The 26,366-nt window shown below is 45.8% G+C and overlaps 1 protein-coding gene across 3 annotated transcripts in view; it reads left to right on the top strand.

Moving 5' to 3' along the window:
- The first annotated feature begins 3,973 nt into the window (after positions 1-3,973).
- The window catches only part of Esrp1 (epithelial splicing regulatory protein 1), a 50,271-nt gene continuing 27,878 nt past the window's right edge, over positions 3,974-26,366 (top strand). For all 3 annotated transcript variants that reach the window (XM_052717832.1, XM_052717833.1, XM_052717831.1), the window contains exons 1-6: positions 3,974-4,105; positions 4,612-4,740; positions 5,879-5,992; positions 10,426-10,540; positions 25,251-25,349; positions 25,472-25,526. In XM_052717832.1, coding sequence (XP_052573792.1) covers positions 3,974-4,105; positions 4,612-4,740; positions 5,879-5,992; positions 10,426-10,540; positions 25,251-25,349; positions 25,472-25,526 — 644 coding nt within the window. The remainder of the gene's footprint in view (positions 4,106-4,611; positions 4,741-5,878; positions 5,993-10,425; positions 10,541-25,250; positions 25,350-25,471; positions 25,527-26,366) is intronic.

The following is a 26,366-nucleotide window of genomic DNA, read 5'->3' as shown; positions in this document are numbered from 1 at the left end:
TGATTCTTTATAGAATGTTTGAAATTTAAATTTTCTGCAGACTAGCCTCACATGGTGGCACACTCCTTTAATCCCAGCACTTGGAAGGCAGGCAGAGGCAGATGATCTCTGAGTTTGAGGCGAGTTTCAGGACAGTTGGGGTACCCGGAGAAACCCTGATTTTGGGGGGGGGGTTGTTTCTGTAGACTGTCAGCTGAGAATCTCATCTTTACAGTGATGAATTAACACCTAGATCATAAGACAAAGCTGCAAATTTGGGTGCATGTTATTACAATTACTTTAGGTATCAAATGTGGGACAAAGGGCTGACGTGCTCATTAATATATCAAAATTGACTACTCAGTAATCAACCACCTGTGTCTCATGATAAATGACTGGATTTAAGAAAAAAAAAAGCTGGGTGGTGGCACACACCTTTAATCCTAGCACTCTTGGGAGGGAGAGGCGGGCGGATCTCTGTGGGTTCGAGGCCAGCCTGGTCTACAGAGTAAGTTCCAGGGCAGCCAGAGCTATTAAGAGAAACCCTGTATCCAAAAAGCAAATAAACAAATGCATGGAAGCTTCAGAGGGTCATCCATCTCTCACAGGTCAAAGGAACTCCAGATATTCCTGCTATCAACCTGCTAGTTTTCCCACCTACCTATTCCTGAGGGTGGGGTCCTTTCTCTTTTCCTGGTTTTAGGACTCCCCTCCCCTAACCAGGGCCATGGGCCTGAAAGTTTCATGTGTACACCCAAGATAAAAATTTCCCCTAAACTCCTTGATTTTACTTTATCTCCTTAGTCTATCTGTCCCAGCAGGTTTCAAGTCAACAGCTATAACGTGCCGGCCCCAGGTGTTCCTTCTGGAATCTGCATCCTAGACAGTCCCCAAAGCAGCTGGCCCTAGGTGGTCCAGCCACAGACAGCTCCGAAACTGCCTGCACTTCCCTAGCCCCAGGTGGCCCTGCAGACCTGGGCAGCGAGCAGTGGGGGAAACAGCCTGCACTCCTTCCTCTTCCGCTTCCGCTTCCCGGCCTCGGTCAGCATTCCAGCTTTCCTGGGTCCCCGACAATGCCCCAAGTTCAGCCATAACAACGACCAAAAGAGGCTGGGATGTTAGGTCTCAAACCCCGGACGAACTGAGGCGCATATTAACATACCAAAGCTGACTCAGGCAGGTTCTCCCAGTATCTTTCAGTCTCTGTTACAGGTCTTCCTAGCTGGCAAACCCCATCATCTACCCTGAACTCTCCAGCCTAGTGACTGGCCGGACCACTTTTCCCTATATAACCCAGTCATTTTGGCTACATCCGCGGCCCCCCTCCCCTTTTTTTGTCCCTTTTGGCATTTTGGCCATTGCTTCAGGTTTCCTCCTCACTTGGCCTGGCTCAGTCATGTTCACTATGGGCCCTTCCAGATGCATCCTGCTATGCTCTCCCTCATACCTACAAAAAAACAAAAAAAACAAAACAAAACAAAACCTTTACTCACACATGGGAGCGATCATGTCTTCCTTTTCTTTCTCTCTTTTCATTCAAATTACTCAATAAATTGAGTACATGCCTGGCTGTTAAAAGCCCTGATAATCTATTCAAGAACAACAAAACCCCCGTTAAGGTAAATCCAGTTGGATAAATTAAGCTAAGTTATTTTTTTAATGTCAGCAACAGAGAATCTAGCATTCCTAAGTGGAGGATGGAAAGTCTCTGCAAAGAGGGGCAGCTACGAGTTTCGTGATTCTAGCTTTCCTACTGCTGCATCTCCTAGCAAAAGCGCTGACTTTAAGCCTTCAGTTCTTTGAAACTCGTTATACAAAGGATGAATCTAAACTCCAAAGTACTGTCGGAGCCGTTTCAGGTGCGATTGTAATCACGTTTTCTGCACATTCGCTTGCCTGCAGTCGGGCCTCCCAGCCTGGTGTGCCAAGCGTCCTGCCGAGGCCCGCGCCCTCTCCAGGTGTTGCCTCTCTGGGTAGAGCTGAGCAACAGAGAACTCGCGTCTAGAGAGCCCCAAGGCGATGCGGCTCAGGGGAACCGGCTCCTCCAGGCGGCCTCGCCCACTGCAATGCAATCTGGGTGGTTTTTCCAGATCCCCCGCCCAGTCCCAGCCCCCGCGACTCTTAGGGACAGGAAGGTTGGCTCAGAGACTCCCGGGCTAGGGCGGGGCTGCGAGGCGTCCTTGAAGCCCAGGAGAGGTAGCGGAGGACCGGGTGGTACCAGCGCCCTCTCGGGGGCGGAGTGCGAGCCAGGCCTTCACCCGCTCTCCCGGACGGACGCGGCTGCCACCTGCACCGCCTGCCACCCGCCTCCGGCCGCACCTCATCATACAGGGAAACGCGTCGCTGGCCTCCGACTCCTCGCCCTACTCCTCAGAGTCCAGACTTCCACTGGGAAAGCCTGGTCTCTAGTTTCCCCTGACAAAGATACCCAGAAGGGTACCGATGGGTTCCAGGGGTTGCAAGGGTGTGGCGGCCCCACTTCACATCAAGAATACGCAGGGCCGCACAGCTGGCGCCACGCTAGTAATATTTCAGACGGAATCCTGTTCCCAAGACTAGGCCGGGTTGAAACAGAAAACTCGAGGGAACTACACCTCTAGTGCTTTGCTAAAATGTCAACATGACCTACCTTGGTGGCTCGTGGCGGGGAATGGGGGTGGAGTTGGTCGTAGCCCAAGAGTCTGTGGCCCTAAGTTGGTCAAGTCACACTCCAAGAACAAGTCAAGAGGCAGGAGTGGAGGGCGTGGGGACAGGAGGAAATTTAGCAAAAAGCTTGTTTGGCCGGATTCAGGAAGGCCTTTATGAGGCCTGCGGGGCAGATGCATTTTATTTCGTATCCTAGGCAAATCACAGTTAACTGTGCTCAGGTCCTGGAGGGCGTTCCGGTCTCGAACTAGCAGCCAGCACAACGAAGACACAACAAAGTGTAGGACCGAGAAGGGGCTGCAGGGCCCTTCCCCCGGGAGTCCCTCAGCGGCTGTGAGCCCTGGGACTGCGCCCCGGGACCTGCCTAGCCAGCCCCGAGGGCGTCGGGCTCTGCGGCTGGTGGGGAGCGGCTCCTCGCCCCGAGGTGGAGAGAGCGAGCGTCAGCTCCCGCGCCGCGACGGGCAGGGCTGGCAGGGCTTCTCCCTCCCGCTGTTTGCACTGCAAGGTGTGCTGGGCTCGGGAGCGGCTTTGCCCGGGTTCCGCGGTTGCACGCAGCACCTTCCCGGGGGCCGGAGGCCGGTCCCTCCCAGGCGCCGCGCCCTGGGCCTCACCTCTGGCCTCCTTTTGCCTCCCAGCACCTTGGCCTCCCGCGCGACCCTTCAGCTTCTTCCCCCACCGCCAAGGCTCTCCTCCAGCTCCCTCACCTCGGGTCCCCTCGGGCAGGGACCCTTCCCCGCCGTCGCGCGCCCTTTGCCCCCTCCCCCTTTCTCGGTCTGGCCTTGGCTACCCTGCAGATGACAACCCACTCTTCCCCGCCCCTCCCCTCCTCCTCTCCAGCCCTTGCCTCCCCATTCATCCAGCCTTTGTCTCCCGCCCCCTCCTCTCCCTCCCCCAGCGCCCCCCCCACCGCTGCCACGTCTGGGTTTGAAGGAGCCAATGGGCGGGCGCCGCCAGGTGTCTCTTACCTGCACCACGTGGGGGAGGGGGGAAAGGGGCGGGCAGGTAGAGCCACATCCCAAAACAGAAAAGCTTTCAGCCATTGCGCGCGCCTCCCGGGGGTGCAGCCGGGCTCCTCGGCTCTTTTCATAGACGCACCAGCAATTGGATACAGAAAGGGCAGGCCTGCTGCTCCCTCCTTCCACCCCCCTTCCTGCCCTGGGTGTGGAGCGCCGGCCAGGTGTGGGCTTGGGTGGCTGCTTACCGCCTTTTGCCCTGGCGGCCGCGAGGAGGGGGGTGGGCGCTTTCTTTTTCTCTTGGAAGAGGCTTTTAGCGCAGGTTTTCCCGTTCTCACTTCCAACCCCACCTCGCCACCTCCCGACCCCCCTCTTCCCCCTCCCCACCTATCGTCATGACGGCGTCTCCGGATTACTTGGTGGTGCTCTTTGGGATCACTGCTGGGGCCACCGGAGCCAAGCTGGGTTCGGATGAGAAGGAGCTGATCCTGCTGTTATGGAAAGTCGTGGATTTGGCCAACAAGAAGGTACTTCACCACGTTCTGGTCCAAACAAGGAGTGGGGCAAGAACTTTATTGTCGAAGCTGGAGAGGAGATAGAGGGTTTCTTTTCTCTCTTTCTTTTTTTTTGTTCGTTTGCACGCTTATGAAGCGGGGCCCCGAGGCCTAGAGAATCCACAGGAAAGCCAAACCTGTTGGCTAAGCACCTTGGAGCCGTTTCAGTCTTCCGAAACCTGGCCCAGGTAGAGAGGCCCGCGCTGCCGCGCCGCGTTCTCTACGGGTCGTGGGACTCCTGGGCCAGGCTGTAGTTCTTGGGGCGCTGGGGTCCCCTCCAGGGCCTCGGCGACTTGATCCGGGTAGGGTGGGGGTGGGGCGGGGGAGCCGCGACCCGATCCCTGGGTGTCCAGGAAGCCTTGATTCTGCGGCTGAGTGCTTGGAAAGCCTCGAGCGGCCCGGGGGGAGCCGGGGAGGAGGAAGAATTTCCAAACTGAAAAAGGGGACTGACCCCTCACTTTCCACCCTTCCCCCCCGAGGTGGGACAGTTGCACGAAGTGCTAGTTAGACCGGATAACTTGGAACTGACGGAGGATTGTAAAGAAGAAACTAAAATAGTGGCCGAAAACCTGTCTTCCGCGCCGCAGCTGGACCAAGCCCTCCGACAGGTGACAGTTTGGGCCGGGCCACGCCGTCCACCCCCAGCCCGGCGGCCCCCAGCCCCGTGGCTCCACGCCCTCGTGGGGCGGCCTCCGCTTGTTTCTGGGGCGGGGTGGCGAGACTCCCAGCCTTGTGTGTGGGAGCCCGGCCTGGGGGCGGGGGAGGGCCGCTCTGTGGGGGCTGCTGTGCTTGGCTTCCCGGCCCCCAGGGTCTTGGGATAGAAATGCGCTGAGTTCCAGTTGCCTCCTGAGGAGTTCTTTGGGCGGGAGAATCTTTCGCGTTATACCCCAGCCGAGTCTTGAGTACTGGCTCCCGGAACTCCAGGCTCGGTCCCCAGTGGGTCTGGGTCTGCAGCCCAGCGGTGTAGAGGGGCAGACCATCCATCGTGCCGCGCTGGTTCTAGCACCTGAGCGCCCGCCTGATTTCAGCCTGAAGTCTCAGTTTCCAAAGGCTCGGCTTCCTCATTACTTCTTTAGTGCCTTGATTGGGATCCCAGGGAGGGGTTGCAAGTACGAACCTGTGGGGCTACCTGTTGGGTGACCGTGGAGCTGGCGGGATCCCCTGTTGGAATTGAGGTGACCTAAAAACTGGCTGCTGTTGGTGCTGACGGTTGCTAGAATCCGGGATAGGGCGGGTCTCAACACCTGTGCAGCGATGTATGCTCTCCCAGGCTCTGCCCTAGCGCAGGAGTTTCCTATTAAAGGAATAAGTTATTTCTAGAGGATTTTCTAAGAAATGTTACCCACCTTATAGCGTTCTGCTTCTTCCTTATCCCGCTTGTTTATTGGAAACGGGTGCCTGAAACCTGGAACATGCAAACATTTAAAAAGCAGCACTATGGAATGATGTAATCTGAAGGCAACTTGTTAAAAGAGACCTCTAATCAGTCTCATCCTCAATATAAGGGCTGCTGGGGAGTGACATCCACTTCTTCCCAGCAAAAAATTGCAGATGGGTTGGAAAGCTTCCTTGCCTAGGGGAAAGAGGCAGATTCGTGGGAGGGGGGGGGTCCTTTGTGATATTGACCTTGTCCGGCTTCAGAGTCCCCGGGACGATTTTTCTCGGGTTGTCTTCAAGTTTGGCCGCTTTGACATGCTTGTGAATTCTGCTTTCGTTACATCCCTCGTGTGTCTCTTGTTTTTACAGTTTAACCAGTCAGTGAGCAATGAACTGAATATTGGGGTAGGGACTTCCTTCTGTTTGTGTACGGATGGGCAGCTTCATGTCAGACAGATCTTGCATCCCGAGGCTTCCAAGAAGGTAAGAGCGGGGCTTCTGGAAAAGTGGATGTCCTCTGCGGGGTGACTTAAGGAATTTGGAAACAAACAAACAAAAACAAAACCAGGTGGTTTATCCAAATCTGTTGATTCTGGCTTCTGGAAAAAACAGCTGTACTTTGGGGGTTGACTGGAGCCTTTTTAAAACGGCATCCAAATTATTCTACTTTAAAAGACGTACAAGCGGGGATTTATTGTTTAATGGTGCAGATTTTCGTTTTGGAGAGAGAAACGTGTTCTGAATCAAAAGGATGGTGACAGTTGCAGAGCGCGGCTGTACTTAGAAGGAATAAAACTGGAGTCTGAGCACGTAGCTTGGTGCTGGAGCTTAAAAGGGGTTAACACGGTAGATTTAGCATTATGTATATTTTACCACAATTGAAAAACACATGTAATTTTCATAGAGATGTCTAGGATTGCAGTAATTTTATAGGTATCCTTCGATGATTTACACCATTTTCCAAAGCTAATAGAAGGTTTGAATTTTTGTCACTTAAAGTAGAAAAGACTAGTATTTTCCAGCATTGTGGTAATTTATGTGAAATGCTTTATCCTTGAAAGAGAATCAAAAATCTCCTAAACTTCTAAATATTTTTGTTTAAGATTGCTTAGATCACAGTTACCAACGTAACAGTAAAATAACATTTTAGATCACTTCCCTTTGATTTGAAGTAAGTGTTGAAAACCGAATTTTAAAATTTTTGTTTGCTTCTGTAAATGTGTGGATTTTTTGAGATGGTCTTACTCTGGAACTAACTCTGGCTAGCCTCAAATTCATGGTACCCCTGCCTCATCTGTGTGCTGGGATTACAGCGGTGCACTGAAATCTTTATCAGTGGGGTTACCTTTTCTGACTTTTCTCATGTGGAAAAGACCATGCAATAAGAAAATTGAGTCTTACCCTGGATCTACTGTTTCTCTCCTGGGAAGAGTATTTTGGTAGGACAGTGAAGAGCATAGATAACTCACCCAGTATAGCCGATTTGTGCTAATGTAGTTTCTGTTAACAGTTGATTAGTTAGTTGTGGAAGCAACTAGGCAGGCGCTGAGGTTGAAAAGGTTGTGAGGCTAAGAAAGTTGGTAGATTGAAATAGACGCAGGCAGGTACAGTTAGCCCAGACTTCTTTGTCTTCCTTCTCTAAAGTAGGGAAAGCTGGTAAGTTAGTTAAATGTACAATTGGGAAGTCTGTAGGATGAACCCCAGGTCCTCCATCTTGAAGGTTGATCACTTCTTTTCTAGGAATCTAGTAACTGGTTGATGTTATGGAATGGCATACCAATAGCCATGTCATTGACTCAAGTACAAAGGAGGTTTCCCCTCCAACCCTCAAGTCATAGATGAAGGGCCAAGACTTAATTCCTTAGTTCTTTCACTATTGGCAAAAGCTTTTTACAGCAGGTTTCGGGATGGTTATAGCCCAGGCTAGCCTGTCAATGAATACAGTGTAGGATGGCCTCTCACTCAAGAGCCTCCTCCCTTATTTCCTCAGTGCTGGGTTACGGGTAAGGGCCACTGTGCCCAGCATAGTGTCTTCTGTCATTTTTTAGATGGATTGCTTTGAAGGGGAGAAAACTTCCAGAGGAAATCATGGTAGTTTCCCGAGCCATTTCTATAAAAATAGTGTTGTAATAAAAATTATATATATTCCTTTACACGCAAAATGGCAAAACATGAAAGAAAATAACTTGCTACACAGAAAGCAAAAGATGAACAAATTTCCCTTACATTCAAATACTACATATTCTCTAGAATTCTGTGGGGATGCATTATTTTTGCAATAGCATTTATACTATACAAACTTGTTTATTTTGCTTTTATAATTTAGTGTAATGTCAGTACCTTTATAAACACTAAATAAAGTGCTAAGTATTTCAGTTGGGAATAGTGATTTAAACTGATGTTTTCCTGTTGTGTGAGTTAGTGCTGTAGATTGTCATGAGCATAGGACATTGTGAGAATTCATGCTTCACATAGTTACTGCGATTCGATGATGCTGATTTCAGATACAGTATGAGAAAATCACGCTGACTAGAATCCACATTCATGCATTGACATGTGTGTGCTCTACCCAGCAAATAATGTAAAAAAGGGGGGAAATCTGAATTCTGCCTTGTAAAGAAAATTTTTATTCAGGAATGGTGATCCATACCTATAACAACAGTGCCCTTGAAGCTGAGCCAGGATATGAGTTCTAAGCCAGCCTGGGGTCATATAGTAGGTTCCAAACAAAAAGCAGCAGCCCAGAATTACCCTTCAGGGCTGAGGATTTACCTCAGCTAATAGCATGTGTGTCTGGCATTCTGGGTTTATCCCCCAGCCTGCATAAAACTAGGTGTGGAGGCACATTCAGGGGGAGTGGCAAGGGATGTCAGTCAGAAGTTCAAGACTTAACCAGGTGTGGTGGCGCATGCCTTTAGTCCCAGAACTAGGGAGGCAGAGGCAGGTGGATCTCTGAGTTTGAGGCCAGTCTGGTCATGAGTTCAGGACTGCCAGGGCTGTGGAGAGAGACCTTTTCTCCAAAAACTAAAGAAAAAGAAAAAGAAAGTTCAAGTCTTGCCCAGCCTTGAGTTTGAGGTCAGCCAGGCATAATACAAGGAGACTCTGTCTTAAACAAATTAACAAAACCTTTAACCAGTGCTGTAGTATTTATTTATCTGCACAGTGACCTTTACTAGCCACAAGAGTGGTGTTCAGAGCTAAGAATAGGAGGTAACTTTCTCCTTTGCTTTGACTTAAAGTTCCTCTTCTGTTTGATCTGTGGCTGGGAATTGAACCTCTGAGCGTTGAACCTTGCACATGGTACGCAGGCACTCTACCACCCTTGGCTTTTTTGAGACAGTCTTATATGACTCAGGCTGGGCATAGTCTCACAGTTCTCCAGCCTCCAGAATTAGTGCACTTTGACTACTTGTCTAGTTGTGTGCCTTTTGGTTTTAAATGTTTTGTTACTGTGCATGCGTGCGGTGCTAGCATGCCACATTCACATGTTGAGGTCAGGATAACCTAGAGTCCATTCTCTCCTTCCACTGTTATGTGGGTTTCAGGAATCATACTCATCATCAGGCTTAAGCTCCTTACCCACTGAGCCACCTGACCAGCCTGTGGTTGGTTGGTTGAAGATTTATTTTATTTTATTTTTTTTATATGTATTGGTGTTTTGCCTGCATGGATTGTGTGTGGCATGTGCATGCGTGCCTGTGGAGATCAGAAGAGAGTGTCAGATTCCCAGTCCGGAAGAGACAGGTGATTGAGTCACCATGTGAGTGCTGGGGATTGAACAGTGCTTTGACCAGAGTCCTCTCTTCAGTCCCTGTGATGCATATTTTTAAAATTAATTCGAATTCTCAGGTAGAGCCAGAAGGAGGGGCAAAAACTAATACAGGACTGTAATTTGGCACAAAAGTAATCTTTTGCAAAGAGTAGGGAATTTACTACTCCTAGCCATGTTTGATAACAAATGTACATATTACTGGGACTCAACAGTAGTTAGAACTGCACAATCTTACCACTTAATCTTAGTCTAAATTTATCTGGGAAAAAATGATACCTGAAAATACAGATGGTCCAAAATGATAACAGCTAGAAAAAGTCTACTGTGACCTGAAAAATAACAGCACCGTAGTGCACATGTGTCATAGCTTCAGAAAGGGTTTGATCGGGCGGGGCGTGGTTCAGGGCTTAGCAGGGATATGTTCGGTTCCTGACCCTCACATCTGACCATCAGTTCCTGCAGCTCCTGTCTCAGAGGTTCTGCCAACCTCTTCTGACCTTTGTGAGAACCTACCCATCTGGTGCACATGCACACAAATACACATATACACATAAAGCTAAATTAAAATTAAAAAAAAATGGTTTGTGGTGGCGCACGCCTTAATCCCAGCACTCGGGAAGCAGAGGCAGGCCTGCTTTACAGAGTGAGTTCCAAGACAGCCAAAGCTACACAGAGAAACCCTGTCTCCAAAACAAAACAAAACAAAACGAGAAAAACAAAAATGGTTTGATTAGAAGGCACAGTGGACTGTAACACTGTTATCCATTCCATTATAGTGAGGTGCCTTTGTGAAATTGCTACAGGATCTAATTCAGTATTATGATCAAGCATTAAAAATGGAGCCATTCCACACTGAATTTTATATTTCTTTTTTTTTTTTTCTTCGAGACAAGGTTTCTCTGTGTAGCTTTGCACCTTTCCTGGATCTCGCTCTGTAGACCAGGCTGGCCTCGAACTCACAAAGATCCGCCTGCCTCTGCCTCCCAAGTGCTGGGATTAAAGGCGTGCGCCACCACCGCCCGGCCTGAATTTTATATTTCTAAAAACTGGTAAATGTACTATATTCCATTGTTAGGTTCCTAGTTATTAGAGAAATGTGGACCAGGTTCACCTAGTTAACAGCCTCTGCCTTATCCTCCCTCAGAATGTATTACTTCCTGAATGCTTCTATTCCTTTTTTGATCTTCGAAAAGAATTCAAGAAATGTTGCCCTGGCTCACCTGATATCGACAAGCTGGACGTGGCAGCAATGGTGGAGAGTATCCTTTAAAGTGTTTAAGGGTTTGTACCCCCACCCCATCCTTTTCTTTTTTTGTTGTTATTTGTTGTTTTACATTTTGGAGAAAAGTCTTGTTATGGCCTGAAGGGAGGCTGCCTTTGAGCATGTGGCATCCTCCTGCCTCACGAGGCCTCCCCAGTGCTGCCTTGAAGGCATTAACCACTGCACCTGGCTCAAGGAAAATGCGTTACACTTTGTCAGTGTGTGGATAAAATTGTTCCTGTCCAAACTGTGTCAATATACTATGTGTGCCAGGAGGAAGTAACAAAATAAACTATAGGCGTCTTTTAGAGTGGTCATGACCGAAAGTGAGCAGTTACATGGTTTCCAAGTTTATATGAGGTGGTTGCATTTCTGATAATAAATACGTGAGTGTATCATATATAGGGGTGTGTGTGTGTGTGTGTGTGTGTAAAGATATACACACACAGATATATGATGGGTTAGATAAAATGGGAAGACTTCACACTGTCTAGAGATTCCGAAGCCACTTGGTCTTGGTTGCTTTGGTCTTGGGGTTTATTTTGGCTTCTTTACAGTAGATAAGATTTTGTTTTGAGGTACTGGGTGCCCTTTAGACTATACCTGTTTCAAATATATACCAGCCAGATCTTGTGATGATAGTAAGATATTTGGGTGCATGATAAAACAGGAACTAAGCCAGATGTGGTGGCACACACCTTTAATCCCAACACTCAGGAGGCAGAGGCCGGTGTATATACCTGTGAGTTTGAAGCCAGCTAGAGATACATGGTGAGACTGTCTCAAAAAAATTGAGTGAGGGGAATGGATTGTCCCCAAAGTATTTACTTACAAATATAGTGGGGTTTATTTATTTATTTATTTATTTATTTATTTATTTATTTATTTATTTAAATTTTATTTATTTTCAAGACAGGATCTCACTAAGTAGTTCTGGCTGACCTAGAACTCACTATGTAGACCAGAGATCCACCTTTCTCTGCCCCTTCAAGTGCTGAGATAAAGGTGTGTGCCACCTGGCTACAAAAATAAGTTGATTGAACACTTTACATATTGTTAAATTAAGTTTTAATGCTTAGAAATCTTATATCATGAATGACCCATTGTCTTGCATCTGGAATCTTTTTAATGTGCTAATAAGTAGTTATGTATTACGGTATCAGAGGGAAGCTGAGAATTGGGTTAGGTTGCTCCTTGAAAGCCACTTTTGGGGGTTGTGGGGTGCTAGAGAGATGGCTCTGCACTTTAGAGCTCTTACTTGAGTTCTGAGCATCCACATGGGGTGGCTCACAACCTTCTATAACTCTTGGTTCAGGGGATTAGACACCCTCTTCTGGCCTCTGTGGGTACCAGGCACCTACAAGGTATACATATATATTGCAGACATTACACATACACATAAAAAAATAAATTTCAAAATCTTTTTAAAAATATTAATAGCCATGCAGGTTTTTTTTTTTTTTTTTTGGTTTTTCGAGACAGGGTTTCTCTGTGTAGCTTTGCGCCTCTCCTGGAACTCACTTGGTAGTCCAGGCTGGCCTCGAACTCACAGAGATCCGCCTGGCTCTGCCTCCCGAGTGCTGGGATTAAAGGCGTGCGCCACCACCGCCCGGCTTGTTTTTTTTTTTTTTTTAATGAGCCTCCTGAAGTCCAGTTTAGGTTATTTTAGGATTGTGGGGCTGCTGGTGTTTATTGTCATCCTCCTTCCTTTCTCTTTCATAAGTCGTCAGAATGGGATCCTCTGCCTCCGCCTCCTGAGTGTTGGGATTTCAGGAGTGCACCCCCCGAACTGTACATTGCTTAAACTTTCTAATTGTTTTCAGTAACTAAAACCTCATTCCCTCCCCACCCCCACCCCCACAGGGTTTCTCTGTGTAGCAGTCCTGGTTTTCCTGGAAATTGATTTATAAAACCAGGCTGGCCTTGAACTCACAGAGATCCTCCTGTCTCTGCCTCCCTCCTGAGTGCTGGGATCAAAGGTGTGCGCCCCACTCTTGTTCAGTCTTTACAAGATCATACAAGTTTTTACTCTATGAAGATCTTATCTCCAGATAGTCACCATGGGAGTTAGGGTACAAACATACACATACAATTCAGTGCTAGCAAAATGCTAAACTATTTGATGCAAATAGAAAATTTCTATAAAATAGAAAATAAAAGTAACTAGAAAATAATCAAGGCTGGATGTAGCTCAGTGGTAGAGCATCTAGTGGCGCTGGGTTCTGCCTCCACCCCCGGAAATGAAACCTTTACCTGGTGGTATTCTCATCATATTGGTAAAATGTCCATTGCTGTACGCATAGGTCCTCTGTGTAGACATTCTTATTTTTCTCAGAGAGCTGACAATTCAGAGAAATCTTGTCTTGATAAAACATAATCCCCCACCTCTTTCTTCCAGCTGTCTTGGCATATGTAAGGTTGAGGCTTTGGCGGCGTTTAAGGAATGTTACTTGGGTTGCTTCCTTGCTCTGGGCTGTATTTTAGTTGCTGACCTTTGGGGAGGGGGCAGCAAAATGTGCCCGTGATTTTGTCTACTGTTCCCACCGACCCTACTTTTTTTATTTTATTTTATTTATTTTTTATTTTTAACTTTTCCATTTAATTTTTTAAAAATAATTTATTTATCTTTATGCATGGGTGTGAGAATGTCAGATTCTTTAGAACTGGAGTTACAGACAGTTGTGAGCTGCCATATGGGTACTGGGAATTGAACCCAGGTCCTCTGGAAGAGCAGCCAGTGCTCTTAACTGCTGAGCCAGCTCTCCAGCCTGACCATACTTCTGTAAGCATATGTTGGCAGTTCTTTTTCAAGTGCAGTAGTGATAAAGCTCAGAAATATTTGTCTATAGTAAATGGATAAATTGTGATTAAGTCAAGCTGAACTTCCTCCTTACATGCATTGTTCTTGACATTGGAAGTAGAACGCATGGCCGTTTAGCAATGCATTGGATTAAAAACAAAGACAGGGTTTTCTTCTCTTTCTTAAATGCAACTTGTCCCGAGGCTGAGGTGTAGCTCAGCTGGTAGAGTGCCTACTGCAGATGGAGCTCTGGGTTGGGTCACACCTGTAATCCCAGCCCTTGTCAGGTAGAGGCAGGAGGATCAGCTGTTCAAGGTTATCCTCAGTGATGTAGCAAATTCCAGGCCAGCCTGGGCTATTTGAGACCCTGTCTTTTTTTTTTTTTTTTTTTTTTTTTTTTTTTTTTTTTTGGTTTTTCGAGACAGGGTTTCTCTGTGTAGCTTTGCACCTTTCCTGGGACTCACTTTGTAGACCAGGCTGGCCTCGAACTCACAGAGATCCGCCGGCCTCTGCCTCCCGAGTGCTGGGATTAAAGGCGTGCGCCACCACCGCCCGGCACGAGACCCTGTCTTTAAAAAAAAAAAAAAAATGGATTCTAACATTAAATGTTTTGGTTAATATTTGTGTTTTCCCCCCTCTGACGTTTTAGAAATGCTATGACGTTTTCTTAGCAATAGTGTTTGTTTTTCATTCCCACCGTGATCAATTAATCTAACTTTGTCTTCAGAGAAATAGGTCATTTCCTGACTAGGGCTGCCAAGCCAACTTCAGAGGTCAGAGGAAACTTAACATCGCGGTGTTCATCTGTCCGAGCAAGTCTGAGCCGAAGAGCTGGGTTCTTTGAAACCACTAAACACTGTCCTGAAAGTGGAAGTGTGAAGATAGTCATTAAATGTATTTGATGGTTTTTTGAGGTGATAGTCTGGCTCTTGTAACCTTCTCTGTCCCACTAGTAGCCAGAGTGTGTAGGCTGACACACTTTTTAACTTTTCCTACTGTGCAGTTTTAAATCTTAGTCATTTCAGACAGTGTCATGTAGCCCAAGCTGACCTACAACTCGCTATGTCATTAAGGATGATCTTGAACTCCTCATCTTCCTGCCTCTACCTCTGTAAGTGCTGGGATTATAAGTACGCACCGCGCTGGCCAGCTGATGTATTTCGTTGTTGTTTTCAATGCACGTGTAGAAATGTGGATTGGTTTGGATGGTGAGTGGCTATGGTACTGTGTTGGGGGTATTTCTTCACTTTATATCCAATTAAAATGTAAACTCCTGGTACTGTATTGTTTTTGTTTCAGTTTGAAAGGGGGACTTGCTATACAGTTTAGGCTTGCTTGGAACTTAGGTGGTACTGCATCAGCTCTTGCTGATGATCCCCCACCCCTTCCTCACTGTGGCACATGCATACAGATTTGTTAAAACTGAACCTCTTAGTGGCTGGAGAGATGGCTCAGTGGTTAAGAGCACTGGTTGTTGTTCTTCCAGAGGACCTGGGTTCAATTCCCAGTAGCCACATGGCAGCTCACAACTGTCTTTAACTCCACTTCCAGGGGACCTGATACCTTCACACCAATGCACATAAAATAAAGTTAGGGTTGGGGATTTAGCTCAGTGGTAGAGCGCTTGCTAGGCAAGGCCCTGGGTTCGATCCTCAGCTCCAAAACAAAAACAAAAAATAAAGTTAAATAAATCATTAAAAACAAAAAACTGAACCTCCTAGCTGGGCGGTGGTTTCGCATGCCTTTAACCCCAGCACTTGAGAGGGGAGAGGCAGGGGGATCTCTATGAGTTTGAGGTTAGCCTGGTCTACAGAGTGAGTTCCAGGACAGCCAGGACTGTTTCACAGAAGAAAGCATGTCTCAAAAAACAAACAAACCCACTGAACCTCCTTTGACACATCATCCTCAGTTTACATTAGCGGTCACTTTTGGTGTTGGACATTCTTGGGTTTTTGAAGGTATATAATGATTTTTCCACCATGTAATATCAGGAAACCTAGTACTGGAAAACTAGAGAAGACTTTATGTTTTTTTTTTTTTTTTTTAAAGATTTATTTATTTATTATGTATACAGAATAGGGCGCCAGATCTCATTACAGATGGTTGTGAGCCGCCATGTGGTTGCTGGGAATCGAACTCAGGACCTCTGGAAGAGCAGTCAGTGCTCTTAACCTCTGAGCCATCTCTCCAGCCCCGACTTTATGTTCTTAAGACCCAACTCTTCACCTGTTCTTCCCTCTCTAAACATTTTAATGTCCCTGTGCTTTCGACTTTTCCAGGATGTCTTGTAGTCAAAATAAAATAGCAATAGTCTTCACATTGTTTTTAAACCCAACAAGACATGTCTAAGGTGCTTGCATGTATTCCCATGGTTTGATACTTTGTCTCCTTTTAGTCGGGATATGCCAGAGTTCATTCACTCTCCTACCAAAAACTTCGTTGATTCCCAGTTGTGACAAGCTTAATACATGATTGCAGGTAGACATAAATTTTTAATTCATTTAGGCTAAGTATCGAGAATTGTGATTGCTGGGTTGTATATAGTACGGCTATGACTGTTTTATCTCCATGCAGTTTTGTGGTTAACACTTTGTTTTCTGTACTAAAAAACAAAAAACCGAGAGAGAGAGAGAGAGAGAGAGAGAGAGAGAGAGAGAGAGAGAGAGAGAGAGAGAGAGACTGAGAGAGAGACTGAGAGAGAGAGAGAGAGAGAGAGAGAGAGAGAGAGAGAGAGAGAGAGAGAGAGAGAGAGAGAGACTGAGTTTAAAAAAAGAATGTGTGGTTTTTCAAGGTACTTACCGAAGGTGAAATAAAATGAGAATGCTGTCTTTTTCTGTGCAATTGTATTACCACTTAGCCCTTGCCTCTACCCTAGCCCCTGCTCCAACCCTGCCCCTGCTCCAACCCTGCCCCTGCTCCAACCCCTGCCCTAGCCCCTGCTCCAACCCGGCCCCTGCTCCAACCCCTGCCCTGGCCCCTGCTCCGACCCTGGCCCCGGCCCCGGCCCCAGCCCCAGCCCTAGCATTGTTATTTTCTAGTGGAAAAGGAAGCTTAAGTATTGATGTCTTGTAGCTGGGTCTTGAGAGGGTAGCCACTCTGTAGATTTGCCCTTGTGGGACCTAAACTTGCCTCTCTCTATGTTGAATGTTCCCAAAAGAAAGTTCTGTGGACCTTGTCAGTCTGTGTAAACGGAAAGGATGGCTGCTTTGAGAAAAGTCAGGGTCGGGGATTTTGTGATGTAGCTCTGGTTCCTTTAGCACTTCTCCTCAGGTTTTTGTGTTTGCTCTGAAACTGTTTCTAGCTTTGGTTTAGGTGTCCAGAGTAATTCCAGCTGTAGGTGTGCTAGCCATTTGTGAGTCAGACGATGGTGTCTGGAAAAGCTTTATCTATCAGGTGAACTGTGAACTGCAATGTATTTAATCAGGTGAGGTAGGAAAGGGTGATGATAGGGTGGTGCTTCATGTTTTTTTAAGAAATTATATTAGATCCCTTGGAAAAACTAATACTAGCTACTTCCTATTGGCATTTTGATTACAAAGCCATTTGTATAAATGATTTTTATTCATTTACTAAAATAGCTGGCCAGGCCATGGTGGCACACACCTTTAATCCCAGCACTAGGGAGGCAGAGGCAGGTGAATCTCTGTGAGTTCTAAGCCAGCTTGGTCTACAGAGTGAGTGCCAGCCAAGACAGGCTCCAAAGCTACCCGTTTTGGGGAAAAAAACAAAAAAAACAGAAAACAAAAAATGGCATAGCGTAGTGCTTAAAAACACGAACTCTGGAATCTCATGTATTAGAGCTAAGTTGTTGGCACGCATCAGCCTCAGTTTATCTGTATTAAAATAGGAAAGAGTTCAAAGAATAATGCCATGGTGCATGCCACCACATTATCCAGTGCCTGGCCACCATGACTGTTTTCCTCTCGGATTATTGGGTGTATCGAAGGAGATAACAGAGCTGCCAACAACTTGAAATGGACTTCCTTATTGATTGAAAATCTTACTTGTACTGCTTTACAATTAAAGTTTTGAACCTGTGTGACACTGGCTAAGAGCTTTGAAAGCTTCAGTTCAGGTAAATGGCTGTGTTCACTTGTTTGTTCCTTTTGTAAATACTGTGTGATTATGACTTTTTGTTTGTTTGTTTGGTTGGTTTTGGTTTTTTTTGAGACAGGGTTTCTCTGTGTAGCCTTGGCTGTCCTGGAACTTGCTGTGTAGCCCAGGCTGGCCTCCAATTCATAGAGATCTGCCTGTCTCTGCCTCCTAAGTGCTGGAATTAAAAGTGTGTGCTACCACTGCCTGGCTTATGGCTCAATTTTGCACGATATTTTTGTGATTAATAGAACAGGACTTTGTAATTATCACAAATCCCTACACAACTTAAAAGATGGAGGAAAGAGCTCTAACTTTTCCTTATAAGTACCTCTTTATATGAAAATGAACGAGAGGCTCAAGTGTGCAGCTCAGGTGTGCTCTGGTAGTTGACTTGGTTAGCTGGAGAGGGAAGGAATTAACTTTGGCAACGTGTCGGCACAGTGTGGGCCAAGTTAGCCAATACATTGGCTTGTGGTCTGTTGTGAGTGAAGCAGTAGCAATAACTGCTTGTCCCGCTGGTGCACGGGCTAACTGGGTGTGACTTACCAGTTCTAGAAGGATATTTTGCTTCTGATGTAGTTCATTTGGTAGAATGCTTGTCTGGCACCTAGGAAACCCTGGGTTTAATACCTAATGTCTGTCGCTAGTCCTGTATATGCCAGATGTTTATGTAGTGGTGCACATCAGTAATTCCAGCACAAGAGAAGTGGAGGCATGGACGTCAGGGGTTCAGGGTCATCCTCAGCTACGTAGTCAAATGGAGATGAACCCTTGTCTCAAAAAACAAACAAAACAAAACAAAAAAACTTAGTGTGAGAATTCTCAGAAAAATGTTTTAGAAGGCCCTTAGCAGCATTAATTGGACCCATAGGTTTGTGTGTGTGTGTGTGTGTATACACATACATACATACACACATTCATACATACATGACACGCACATAGGAAATGGAGAGTACATAGGTGTACTGTGAGAGAAACAGAGAACATGAAGTTGGGAAGGGGACTTGGGGGGACATAGAAGGAGTTAAGAGGGGTGAATGTGAGGGTGGATTTGATCCAACCAAAGTGCATTCAGGAATGAAGGAAAATTTAAAAGAAAGAAGGGCAGTGGTGGCACACACCTTAAATCCCAGCACTCGGGAGGCAGAGGCAGGCGAATCTCTGTGAGTTCGAGGCCAGCCTGGGCTACAAAGTGAGTTCCAGGACAGGCTCTAAAGCTACACAGAATAACCCTGTCTCGAAACCCCCCCCCCCCCCCCAAAAAAAAGAAGACCTGGTTTTTGTTTTCACAGAGTCTCTCCCTAATTTGCTTACTCCATATAAATACCTTTCTGTCAGGTTCCAGTGGATCACTGAGGATCTGTGGCCAGCCTGGTCTGGATAGTTTGTTCTGGGATGACCTGGGCTACAGAATGAGATTCTAGCTAAAACAAAGCAAAACAAAACAAAACAAAAAATCTTGTATTTGTGTTCTGGTTGTTGCAATGCTGGGGACTAAAGCCAGGGTCTTGTGTAGCCAGACAAGCAAAGCACTGTGCCAGTTCACAGCCTCCAACTCTTGCGTATGCCTGTTTTCTTTTGTCTTGTTTTTGTTGTTGTTGTGTGGTTTTTGAGTTGCTGTTTCACTGTGGTGCTAGGTAGCTTCAGACTCATGAGCCTGCCTCTTAGCCTTCCAAGCAGCTAAGATTACAGACGTGAGCTGCCACGTTCGTTTCTGTGGCTAGTGCCTACCGACATCTTACCGCTTCTGTGGTGTATCTGCCTCTTCAGATTTGTTTGAAATTCCGTTACTTGGTCCTTCATTAACTAATACCTGCAGGAAGTCGGATTTGTTAGGTAGGGATCTTTCCCCCCCTTGAAAAAAGTAATTGGGGCTGGAGAGATGTTTAAGTGGTTAAGAGCACTGACGACTGCTCTTCTGTAGGACCCGGGTTCAATTCCCAGCACCCACATGGCAACTAACAACTGTCTGTAACTCCAAGATCTGACACCCTCACACAGACATACATGCAGGGAAAACGAATAAATAAAAATAAGTAAATAAAAATAAATAAATTATATTTAAAAAAAGAAAGAAAAGAGTAATTGGAGTTAAACTAAGACTTTAAATTCTTTTCCCAGCTTATTTCTGGTGTAAGAAAGTTTACTCTTGTGGCTCCTACTTGTAGTTTGCAGTGGTTTCCTTTTTCGAAACAGGGTTTCTCTGTAGTCCCGGCTGTCCTGGAACTCGACCTGTAGACCAGGCTAGGCTGGCTTCAAACTCAGAGATCCTCCTGCTTCTGCCTCCCGGTACTGGGATTAAATAAAGGCGTGCACCAGCATTGCCTTAGCAAGTATCCTTTTAGTTGTGTGAGAGAGTCCCTCGTAGTCCCAGCTGCCCTCAAACTTGCCATATTGTGGAGGAAGACCTTATGATCCTCCTCCCTGTGCCCCCCAAATGCTCCAACTTGTTGTGTAGCATCTATTTTGTGTGGGGGTGGGGAGCTGGGGGCGGGTTGAGCCTGGATGTGGGAGCCGGGAATCAAACTCTGCTCCCTGGAAGAGCAGCCCGGCTCTCACTCTTAACCTCGGAGCCGTCTCTCCAGCCCTGCATTCTGTTTTTTAAAAGCCTACACAGCACTTGTTACTTTGTCCTTCACCTCCTTCCTACACTGGAAATGTTGGTTCTTGGTGCAGCCCATCTGTGTGCGCCCTGTTTGTTTTCCTTTGCGCGTACCACGGGTGTTGTAATAGGTCTGGCAACATAGTATTTGTGTCTGCTGTAAATACAGTAGGCAGGTAAGGAGACTGTCTTCTAATGAGTCTCTGCAGGGCTTTGATACAGAATTTCTACTGGGATGTGATTCTGAGATTTGAAACGTATGCTGTTTTATGTGTGATTGTCTTAGATATAAACTAAAGAAGTAGTTTGAGAAAGTTGTTTACATGTGGAAAGTAAATGCACTGCAAGTGTGTCGTTTCCTGGCAGTCAGGAAAGACATTGTGAGTTTATTAAGCTGGTATAGATGTCTTGATGGACTAGACCCTTGGCCCATTTCACCAAAGGTGATAAAGGAAGGCTCCTGCTGCTGGGACAGCCTCACCTTCTGTGGATAGACCTTGTTCAGTACAGCTTGAGAGGTAGGGTTTTGTTCCCACTGTCCTAGGCTGGACTCTTTATCCCCTCGTGGCATTTCTGGTTGTAAAGCTGGCTGAGCCTGTCTGTGCTGTGGCGGCTGCCTGAGGGCTCCGTGAGTAACTGATGGGACTAGTTCTGCAGGAAATTAGGAGGCACAGGCTCATCTCTCCTTCTCCCGAGATCAGATGTGAAGCAATAATTCAAAATATAATAGGCTTTGATGGAAGAAAGTATTATTGCTAAAACATTAGAAACAATCCCAAAGCTAGAGAGATGGTTCATCGGTTAAGAGCCCTGGCTGCTCTTCCAGACGACCCAGATTCAATTCCCAGCACCCACATGGCAGCTCACAACCATCTGTAACTCCAGTTCCAGGGGAGCTGACACCCTCACACAGACACACATGTAAGCAAAACACCAGTGCATGTAAAAAATAAAAACCAATCATCAAAAAATAAATAAACCCGCCCAGGGCCAGGCATGTAACTCGCCAGCAGTACATTTCCTAGCATGTACAAAAGACAAGACAGAAAGACCTCCCCTTTATTGTTTGTGTTTCAGTTCTGGTAAGGAAATGGATTGAGCAGATTTAAGCGGTGTGTATGTGTGCACACACATGTGTAAAGAGGTGATTTGGGCATTAGCCGGTCCAGTGACTTGTAAAAGTTTTATGACTTTTTGCTGCTGGTCTCTGGTGGCACAAGGAAAATATGGTGGGATATATTATATAGAAACATATTAGCCAAAGGCCAGTGACATTCTTTTTTTTTAAAGATTTATTTTTGTTATTTTAATTATGTATATGTGTGTGGGAGGTATGTGCACATGAACGCAAGTGCCTACAGAGGTCAGAGATATGAGGAGTCGTAACAACAGGAAGACACCTGGCGTGGGTGGGTGCTGGGATTCGAACTCAGGTCCTCATGAAGAGCACTATGTATTCTTAACCACTGAGCCGTCTCTACAGCCTGACATAGTCTTAATTAAAAATGAGAATTTAGTAAAGTGATTCTTTAGCTACAAATCTATTTCAACACAGAAAGGAGACTTTGCATTTTTACTTTTGATCTCTCTCCTTGACTTATTCCTATAAATTTAATTATTTTTCTCAAAGTATTGTTCAAAGTAAACAAATTAAACAAACTTTTTAGCCTAGAGCAGGGACGTGTGTACAGCAAAGTGTGGCTGTATTACGATCCAGTCCTGTTACCTACTGTGGAGAAACTGAGTTGGGGAACATCTCTAAATCCTAGTTCTTCATTTTGTGGGTGTTGTTTCCCTACCTGGTGATGGAATGCTGTGAAAAGTGAAGGAAGGGGATGATGGCACAAATGGTGTTTTAAATGCCTTTATTTATACCTGTGTAAATATGTACATACGTGTGCATATCATGTGGGTATGTATATTTTGGTGGGAATCCTGTAAACAATTCTATTATGATTTGATATGTCATGTATCTAGAGATTTTTTTTTTTCCAAGACAGGGTCTCCATGTAGTCCTGGCTGTTCTGGAACTTGCTGTGTAGACCAGGCTGGTCTCAACACCCGGCTTCTATAGAATTATTTATAGGTAGATATTTGATTTGCTTAATCATAATATGAAAAGGAAGACTAAAATCACTAGAAGTAGGATTAGAAAATGTCAAACCTAGTGGACACGGTGGCTTATGTCTTTTTAATCCCAGTACTCGGGAAGCAGAGGCATCAAGAGTTCAAGGCTAGCATGGTCTACTGGCACGGTCCAGAGCAGCCAGAACCATACCGTGAGACTTGTCTCAAACAAACAGAACAAAACAAAATGGAAATGTCAAACCTGTGTGTGAAACAAAAAAATGTAGATCCATGTTTTGTCAGGGGGCCTCTGTGTACATGGGGAAAGTGGGTGTGTGGTGAGGGTCATTGATGGCCTACCCCAGCCTGTTGACAGCCCACAGCTTTGTCCAGAAGTACCTGGGGTGCCAGCATCTGTAGTCCGCAGCAGACCTTGGGAAGGAACTCGGCACCCTGACCTTCAGCACCCTGGACTCTAGGCTACAGCAAATTGTAGCTGTGAGCTCTGTAGAAGCATCTACCGTTTCATCATTTCCCTGACATAGCTATAGTGCCGCTCCAGAGTGCTAAATGTACGGACGAGTGACCGAGATTCGGGTGAGGTCCATACTCGGGTAATGTGTAAAACCATCGAAGAGCAGTTTTCTCGGGGGACAGTAGATGACAGAGTTGCTGGCTGTGGCCTGGAGCAGCTAAGGAAGGCTTCGTGCTGGGTGCCAGTTCCTCTGTGCTAAACTAATAAAGAAGATGAGAGATGGGTATTTTATGGAACTCATTTGTGCAATTATAGAAGAGAAAGATGATGAATAAAAACTGAATAGAGGACCAGGCAGTGATGGCGTACGCTTTTGTTTAATCCCAGCCCCCGGGAGACAGAGGCAGGCGGATCTCTGAGTTCAAGGCCAGCCTGGTCTACAGAGTCAGTTCCAGGACAGCCAGGGCTACACAAAGAAACCCTGTCTTGAAAAACAAAATTGACTAGCATAGCCTGTGTGTGTGTGTGTGTGTGTTTAGATATCATAACTGGAGGGTAGAGGACAAGATGCTGCCAGTCACACAGTATACAGACCCCCCCCCATCCCCACCCCTGCCCTTCCAACAAAGAACTGTATGGCCTACATGTGGTGAAGCGTGTGCTGAGCCTGAGACACCAGACTTATTCTGTGGGGCTGGTTTCCATTCCTTGATTCTTTAAAGATTCCAGTAGTCTTTCCTGACTCTTCCTGAGAACGTAGGGCAGCTGTCCTTCCTAGTGTTCTCTTCTTTTGGATTCATAAATACGCAGGGGTAGCTTCTGCAGATGATAGCCTTTAGAGTAGACTGACGTTATCTGCCTGAACATCTCCTGGGACTGACTCTGGTCCTTCACACATAGGTATCTTCTCACCAGAGGGTGGAAGGGTAGAGGCGAAGCTGTCTACCATTGAGACTGACGGTCGTCCTGTGAGAATTTTCATGTTTATTTCAGTCTTAGGGGTATATGTGGTCATCATGGTTGAGAGTAGGCATTGGGGTGTCTGAAGGAGGGGAGCATGCCAGCTTTGCGCCTTTTTATCTCCATCTTCACACAAAGCCCAGAGGCTGAGGCTATCACAGCTTACAGATAAGCTGGAGTTTAGTGGGTTAAGGCATGGCCTGGTAACTGTCCCTACGGAGAAAAGGGGAGGCTGAGGGGTGGGGGTGGGGGGCTGAGGGGTGGAGGGGAAGCTGAGGGGCGGGAATGACTTTAAAGAGATGGGAAAAAGTGCTTGTGGTTGACTGACTGACTAGCCTCTGAGTTTCTGAATTTTGTAATCTACGTTTCCCTAAGTAGTCCATAAGGGATCGTATCTTTTTCCCTCTTCTTTTTAAAAAATGCTTTTTAAGCTTTTAAAAATATCAGGTAGGGAACAGTATGGAATAAGAAACATTCTACTCCGCACAACATAGACATGTCCCTTCATTCTAGGGAATAGGTGCATTCTCACGGTATTGTCTTTGATTCCTGTTAAAAATGTAGTCTGGGACTGGAGACATGGCTCACTAGTTAAGAGCAATGGCTGCTCTTCCAAGAGGAACTGGGTTCAATTCCCAGCACCCACATGGCAGCTCACAACTGTCTGTAACTCGAGTTCCAGGGGAATAGACTCCCTCACACAGAGTATATATAGGCAAAGCACCAGTGTACATTAAGTAAATAGATCTTTAGAAATGTATTCTGGACCAGTGAGATGGCTCAGCAGGTAAGACCCGAGTTCAGTCCCTGGGAGCCACAAGGTAAAAGGGTCGAATCCCCCTCCCAGCTGTCCTCATGGTCACACGTGGGGAGTGTACAAGCTACCACACACTGAATGCCACAGCACAAATAGTTAAAATGTAATACAAATTTTAAAAATACTTCAATATTTAAAAACAGTTGTGATTTATCCATAACACAAAATGTGGAAGACAAGCCCTGGTTTACCCAGAAAGTGTGCTGACACAGTCTGGGAGCGGTAGGGTTGGCCATGGCGTGTAACTACACTCAACACTGAGGCTGCTTGAGTGAGGCCTGGAGTCCTGACCAGCCTGGGCAGCACAGTGAGGTCACCATGTCAAAACACACGTGACATTGCTCATCCCAGGTGCTTGAATTATTTCTCAGATTTGCTGTGAAAGAACTTGCATTTCAAAATGATAATAGTAATAGTAATACATAATACTTATGTATTACCATTAAGATATGATATCCCAGAGGTCTCTTAAAAGTATTCTGGAAGGGAAGTTCTGAGTAAAAGCATGGAAATGATGTCACTAGTATTCTCAAGTGTGAATTGTAAAAGTTATTCCTCCTGTTCTGGGCTGACAACCATATCTTTAGGTTACCTGGGCATTGCCTTGTATGTATAATGATAAAAGATTCTAATTAGCTGTTTTATCACTTGACATTAAATGCACAGTTTTCATGTATTTGCTATTTCCTAAGTAAACCAAACTTCTTACTGGTAATGCCCTGGGATAGGGTTAATTGGACACTTGCTGCAAGAGGACAGAGAGGGAGACACCAGGACTTTGGGTGCAGTCCTGGCTGCTCAGAAACAGCCATGCTAAGCTTTCTAAAGAACTTCCCTTTTAAGTTTAACTCCTGCCTTTACCTCTCAGTGTTTCCTTAACTTAGCCGCACAGGTCTCAACTTTGAGAAGAATGACTCTGTCTCCCGATACGGAGCCTCTCAGGTGGAAGACATGGGGAACATAATTTTAGCAATGATCTCAGAGCCTTACAGTGAGTATCACTGTAGTGATTATGTAGTGCTGGGATTTGATCCCTTTAATCTTACTTTTGATTGTTTTGCACATCTTTGCTGTCTAGTAGCCAGAATGATGACTGTATATTCTCATTTTTAGATCACAGATTTTCAGATCCAGAGAGAGTAAACTACAAATTTGAAAGTGGCACTTGGTGAGTGCTTAAGTACTTCTATTCATTTGAACCTTTGATTTGTTCTTGCTCATGACATTTAAGTCCCTTTATAGATTTCCCTAATTTTATTAAACCTGCCAGTTACTATTTCTTATTGTTAAGTCATCTATTACTTAAAGCAAGCTTGTAGGTTGGGGTTAAAATTTTGTGCTGAGTGGTTGTGATGTACACCTTTAATCCCAGCACTCAAGAGGCAGAGGCAGGTGGATTTCTGAGTTTGAGGACAGCCTGGTCTACAGAGTGAGGTCCAGGACAGCCAGGACTACATCCGTCTCAAAAACAACCACCAAAAAAAAAAAAAAGAAAAAGAAAAATTTAGTGAAGTGTTGGCGTGTTTACTTACTTTAATTGGCTTAGGTACCTGCTCTGTTTGTGATTCTTACTTTAGTCTTCATATCTGTCTGCCCTTTATAAAGAAAAGTCATAGGATGGGAAAGTTCTGGAGGGACTGGAATGATGATGGTTCATTAGTTAAGAGTTCTTACTGCTCTTGTGGAGGACCCCAGGTGTGGTTCCAAGAGTCCACACCAGGCAATTCACAACTGCCTGTGACTCCAGTGCATGTGGTGCACATAAACTCATGTAGGCACACATACATACACATAAATAACAAATGGATCTTTAAAGGTGTTCTTATATTCATGGGGTAAGTTACATATATACTATCAGTATCTGCTTTATCACAGTGGACATCGAGGGAGGAGCCTGGCGTGGTATCTCTATGATCAAAGGTGTCTTGGTTATGGTAGTCAGTCACTGTCCTAAGATTGTCTGGCACCTGGTGACGAATAGAAACTTTGACAGCTTCGTCAGTGGAGA

The sequence above is a fragment of the Peromyscus californicus genome, unplaced genomic scaffold (genome assembly GCF_007827085.1).
Source record: "Peromyscus californicus insignis strain IS unplaced genomic scaffold, ASM782708v3 Scaffold_5__1_contigs__length_169319896, whole genome shotgun sequence".
In the NCBI taxonomy this organism is placed as follows: Eukaryota; Metazoa; Chordata; class Mammalia; order Rodentia; family Cricetidae; genus Peromyscus; species Peromyscus californicus.
The sequence above is the reverse complement of the archived record's forward strand: the minus strand, read 5'-3'. Positions and strand labels throughout refer to the sequence as shown.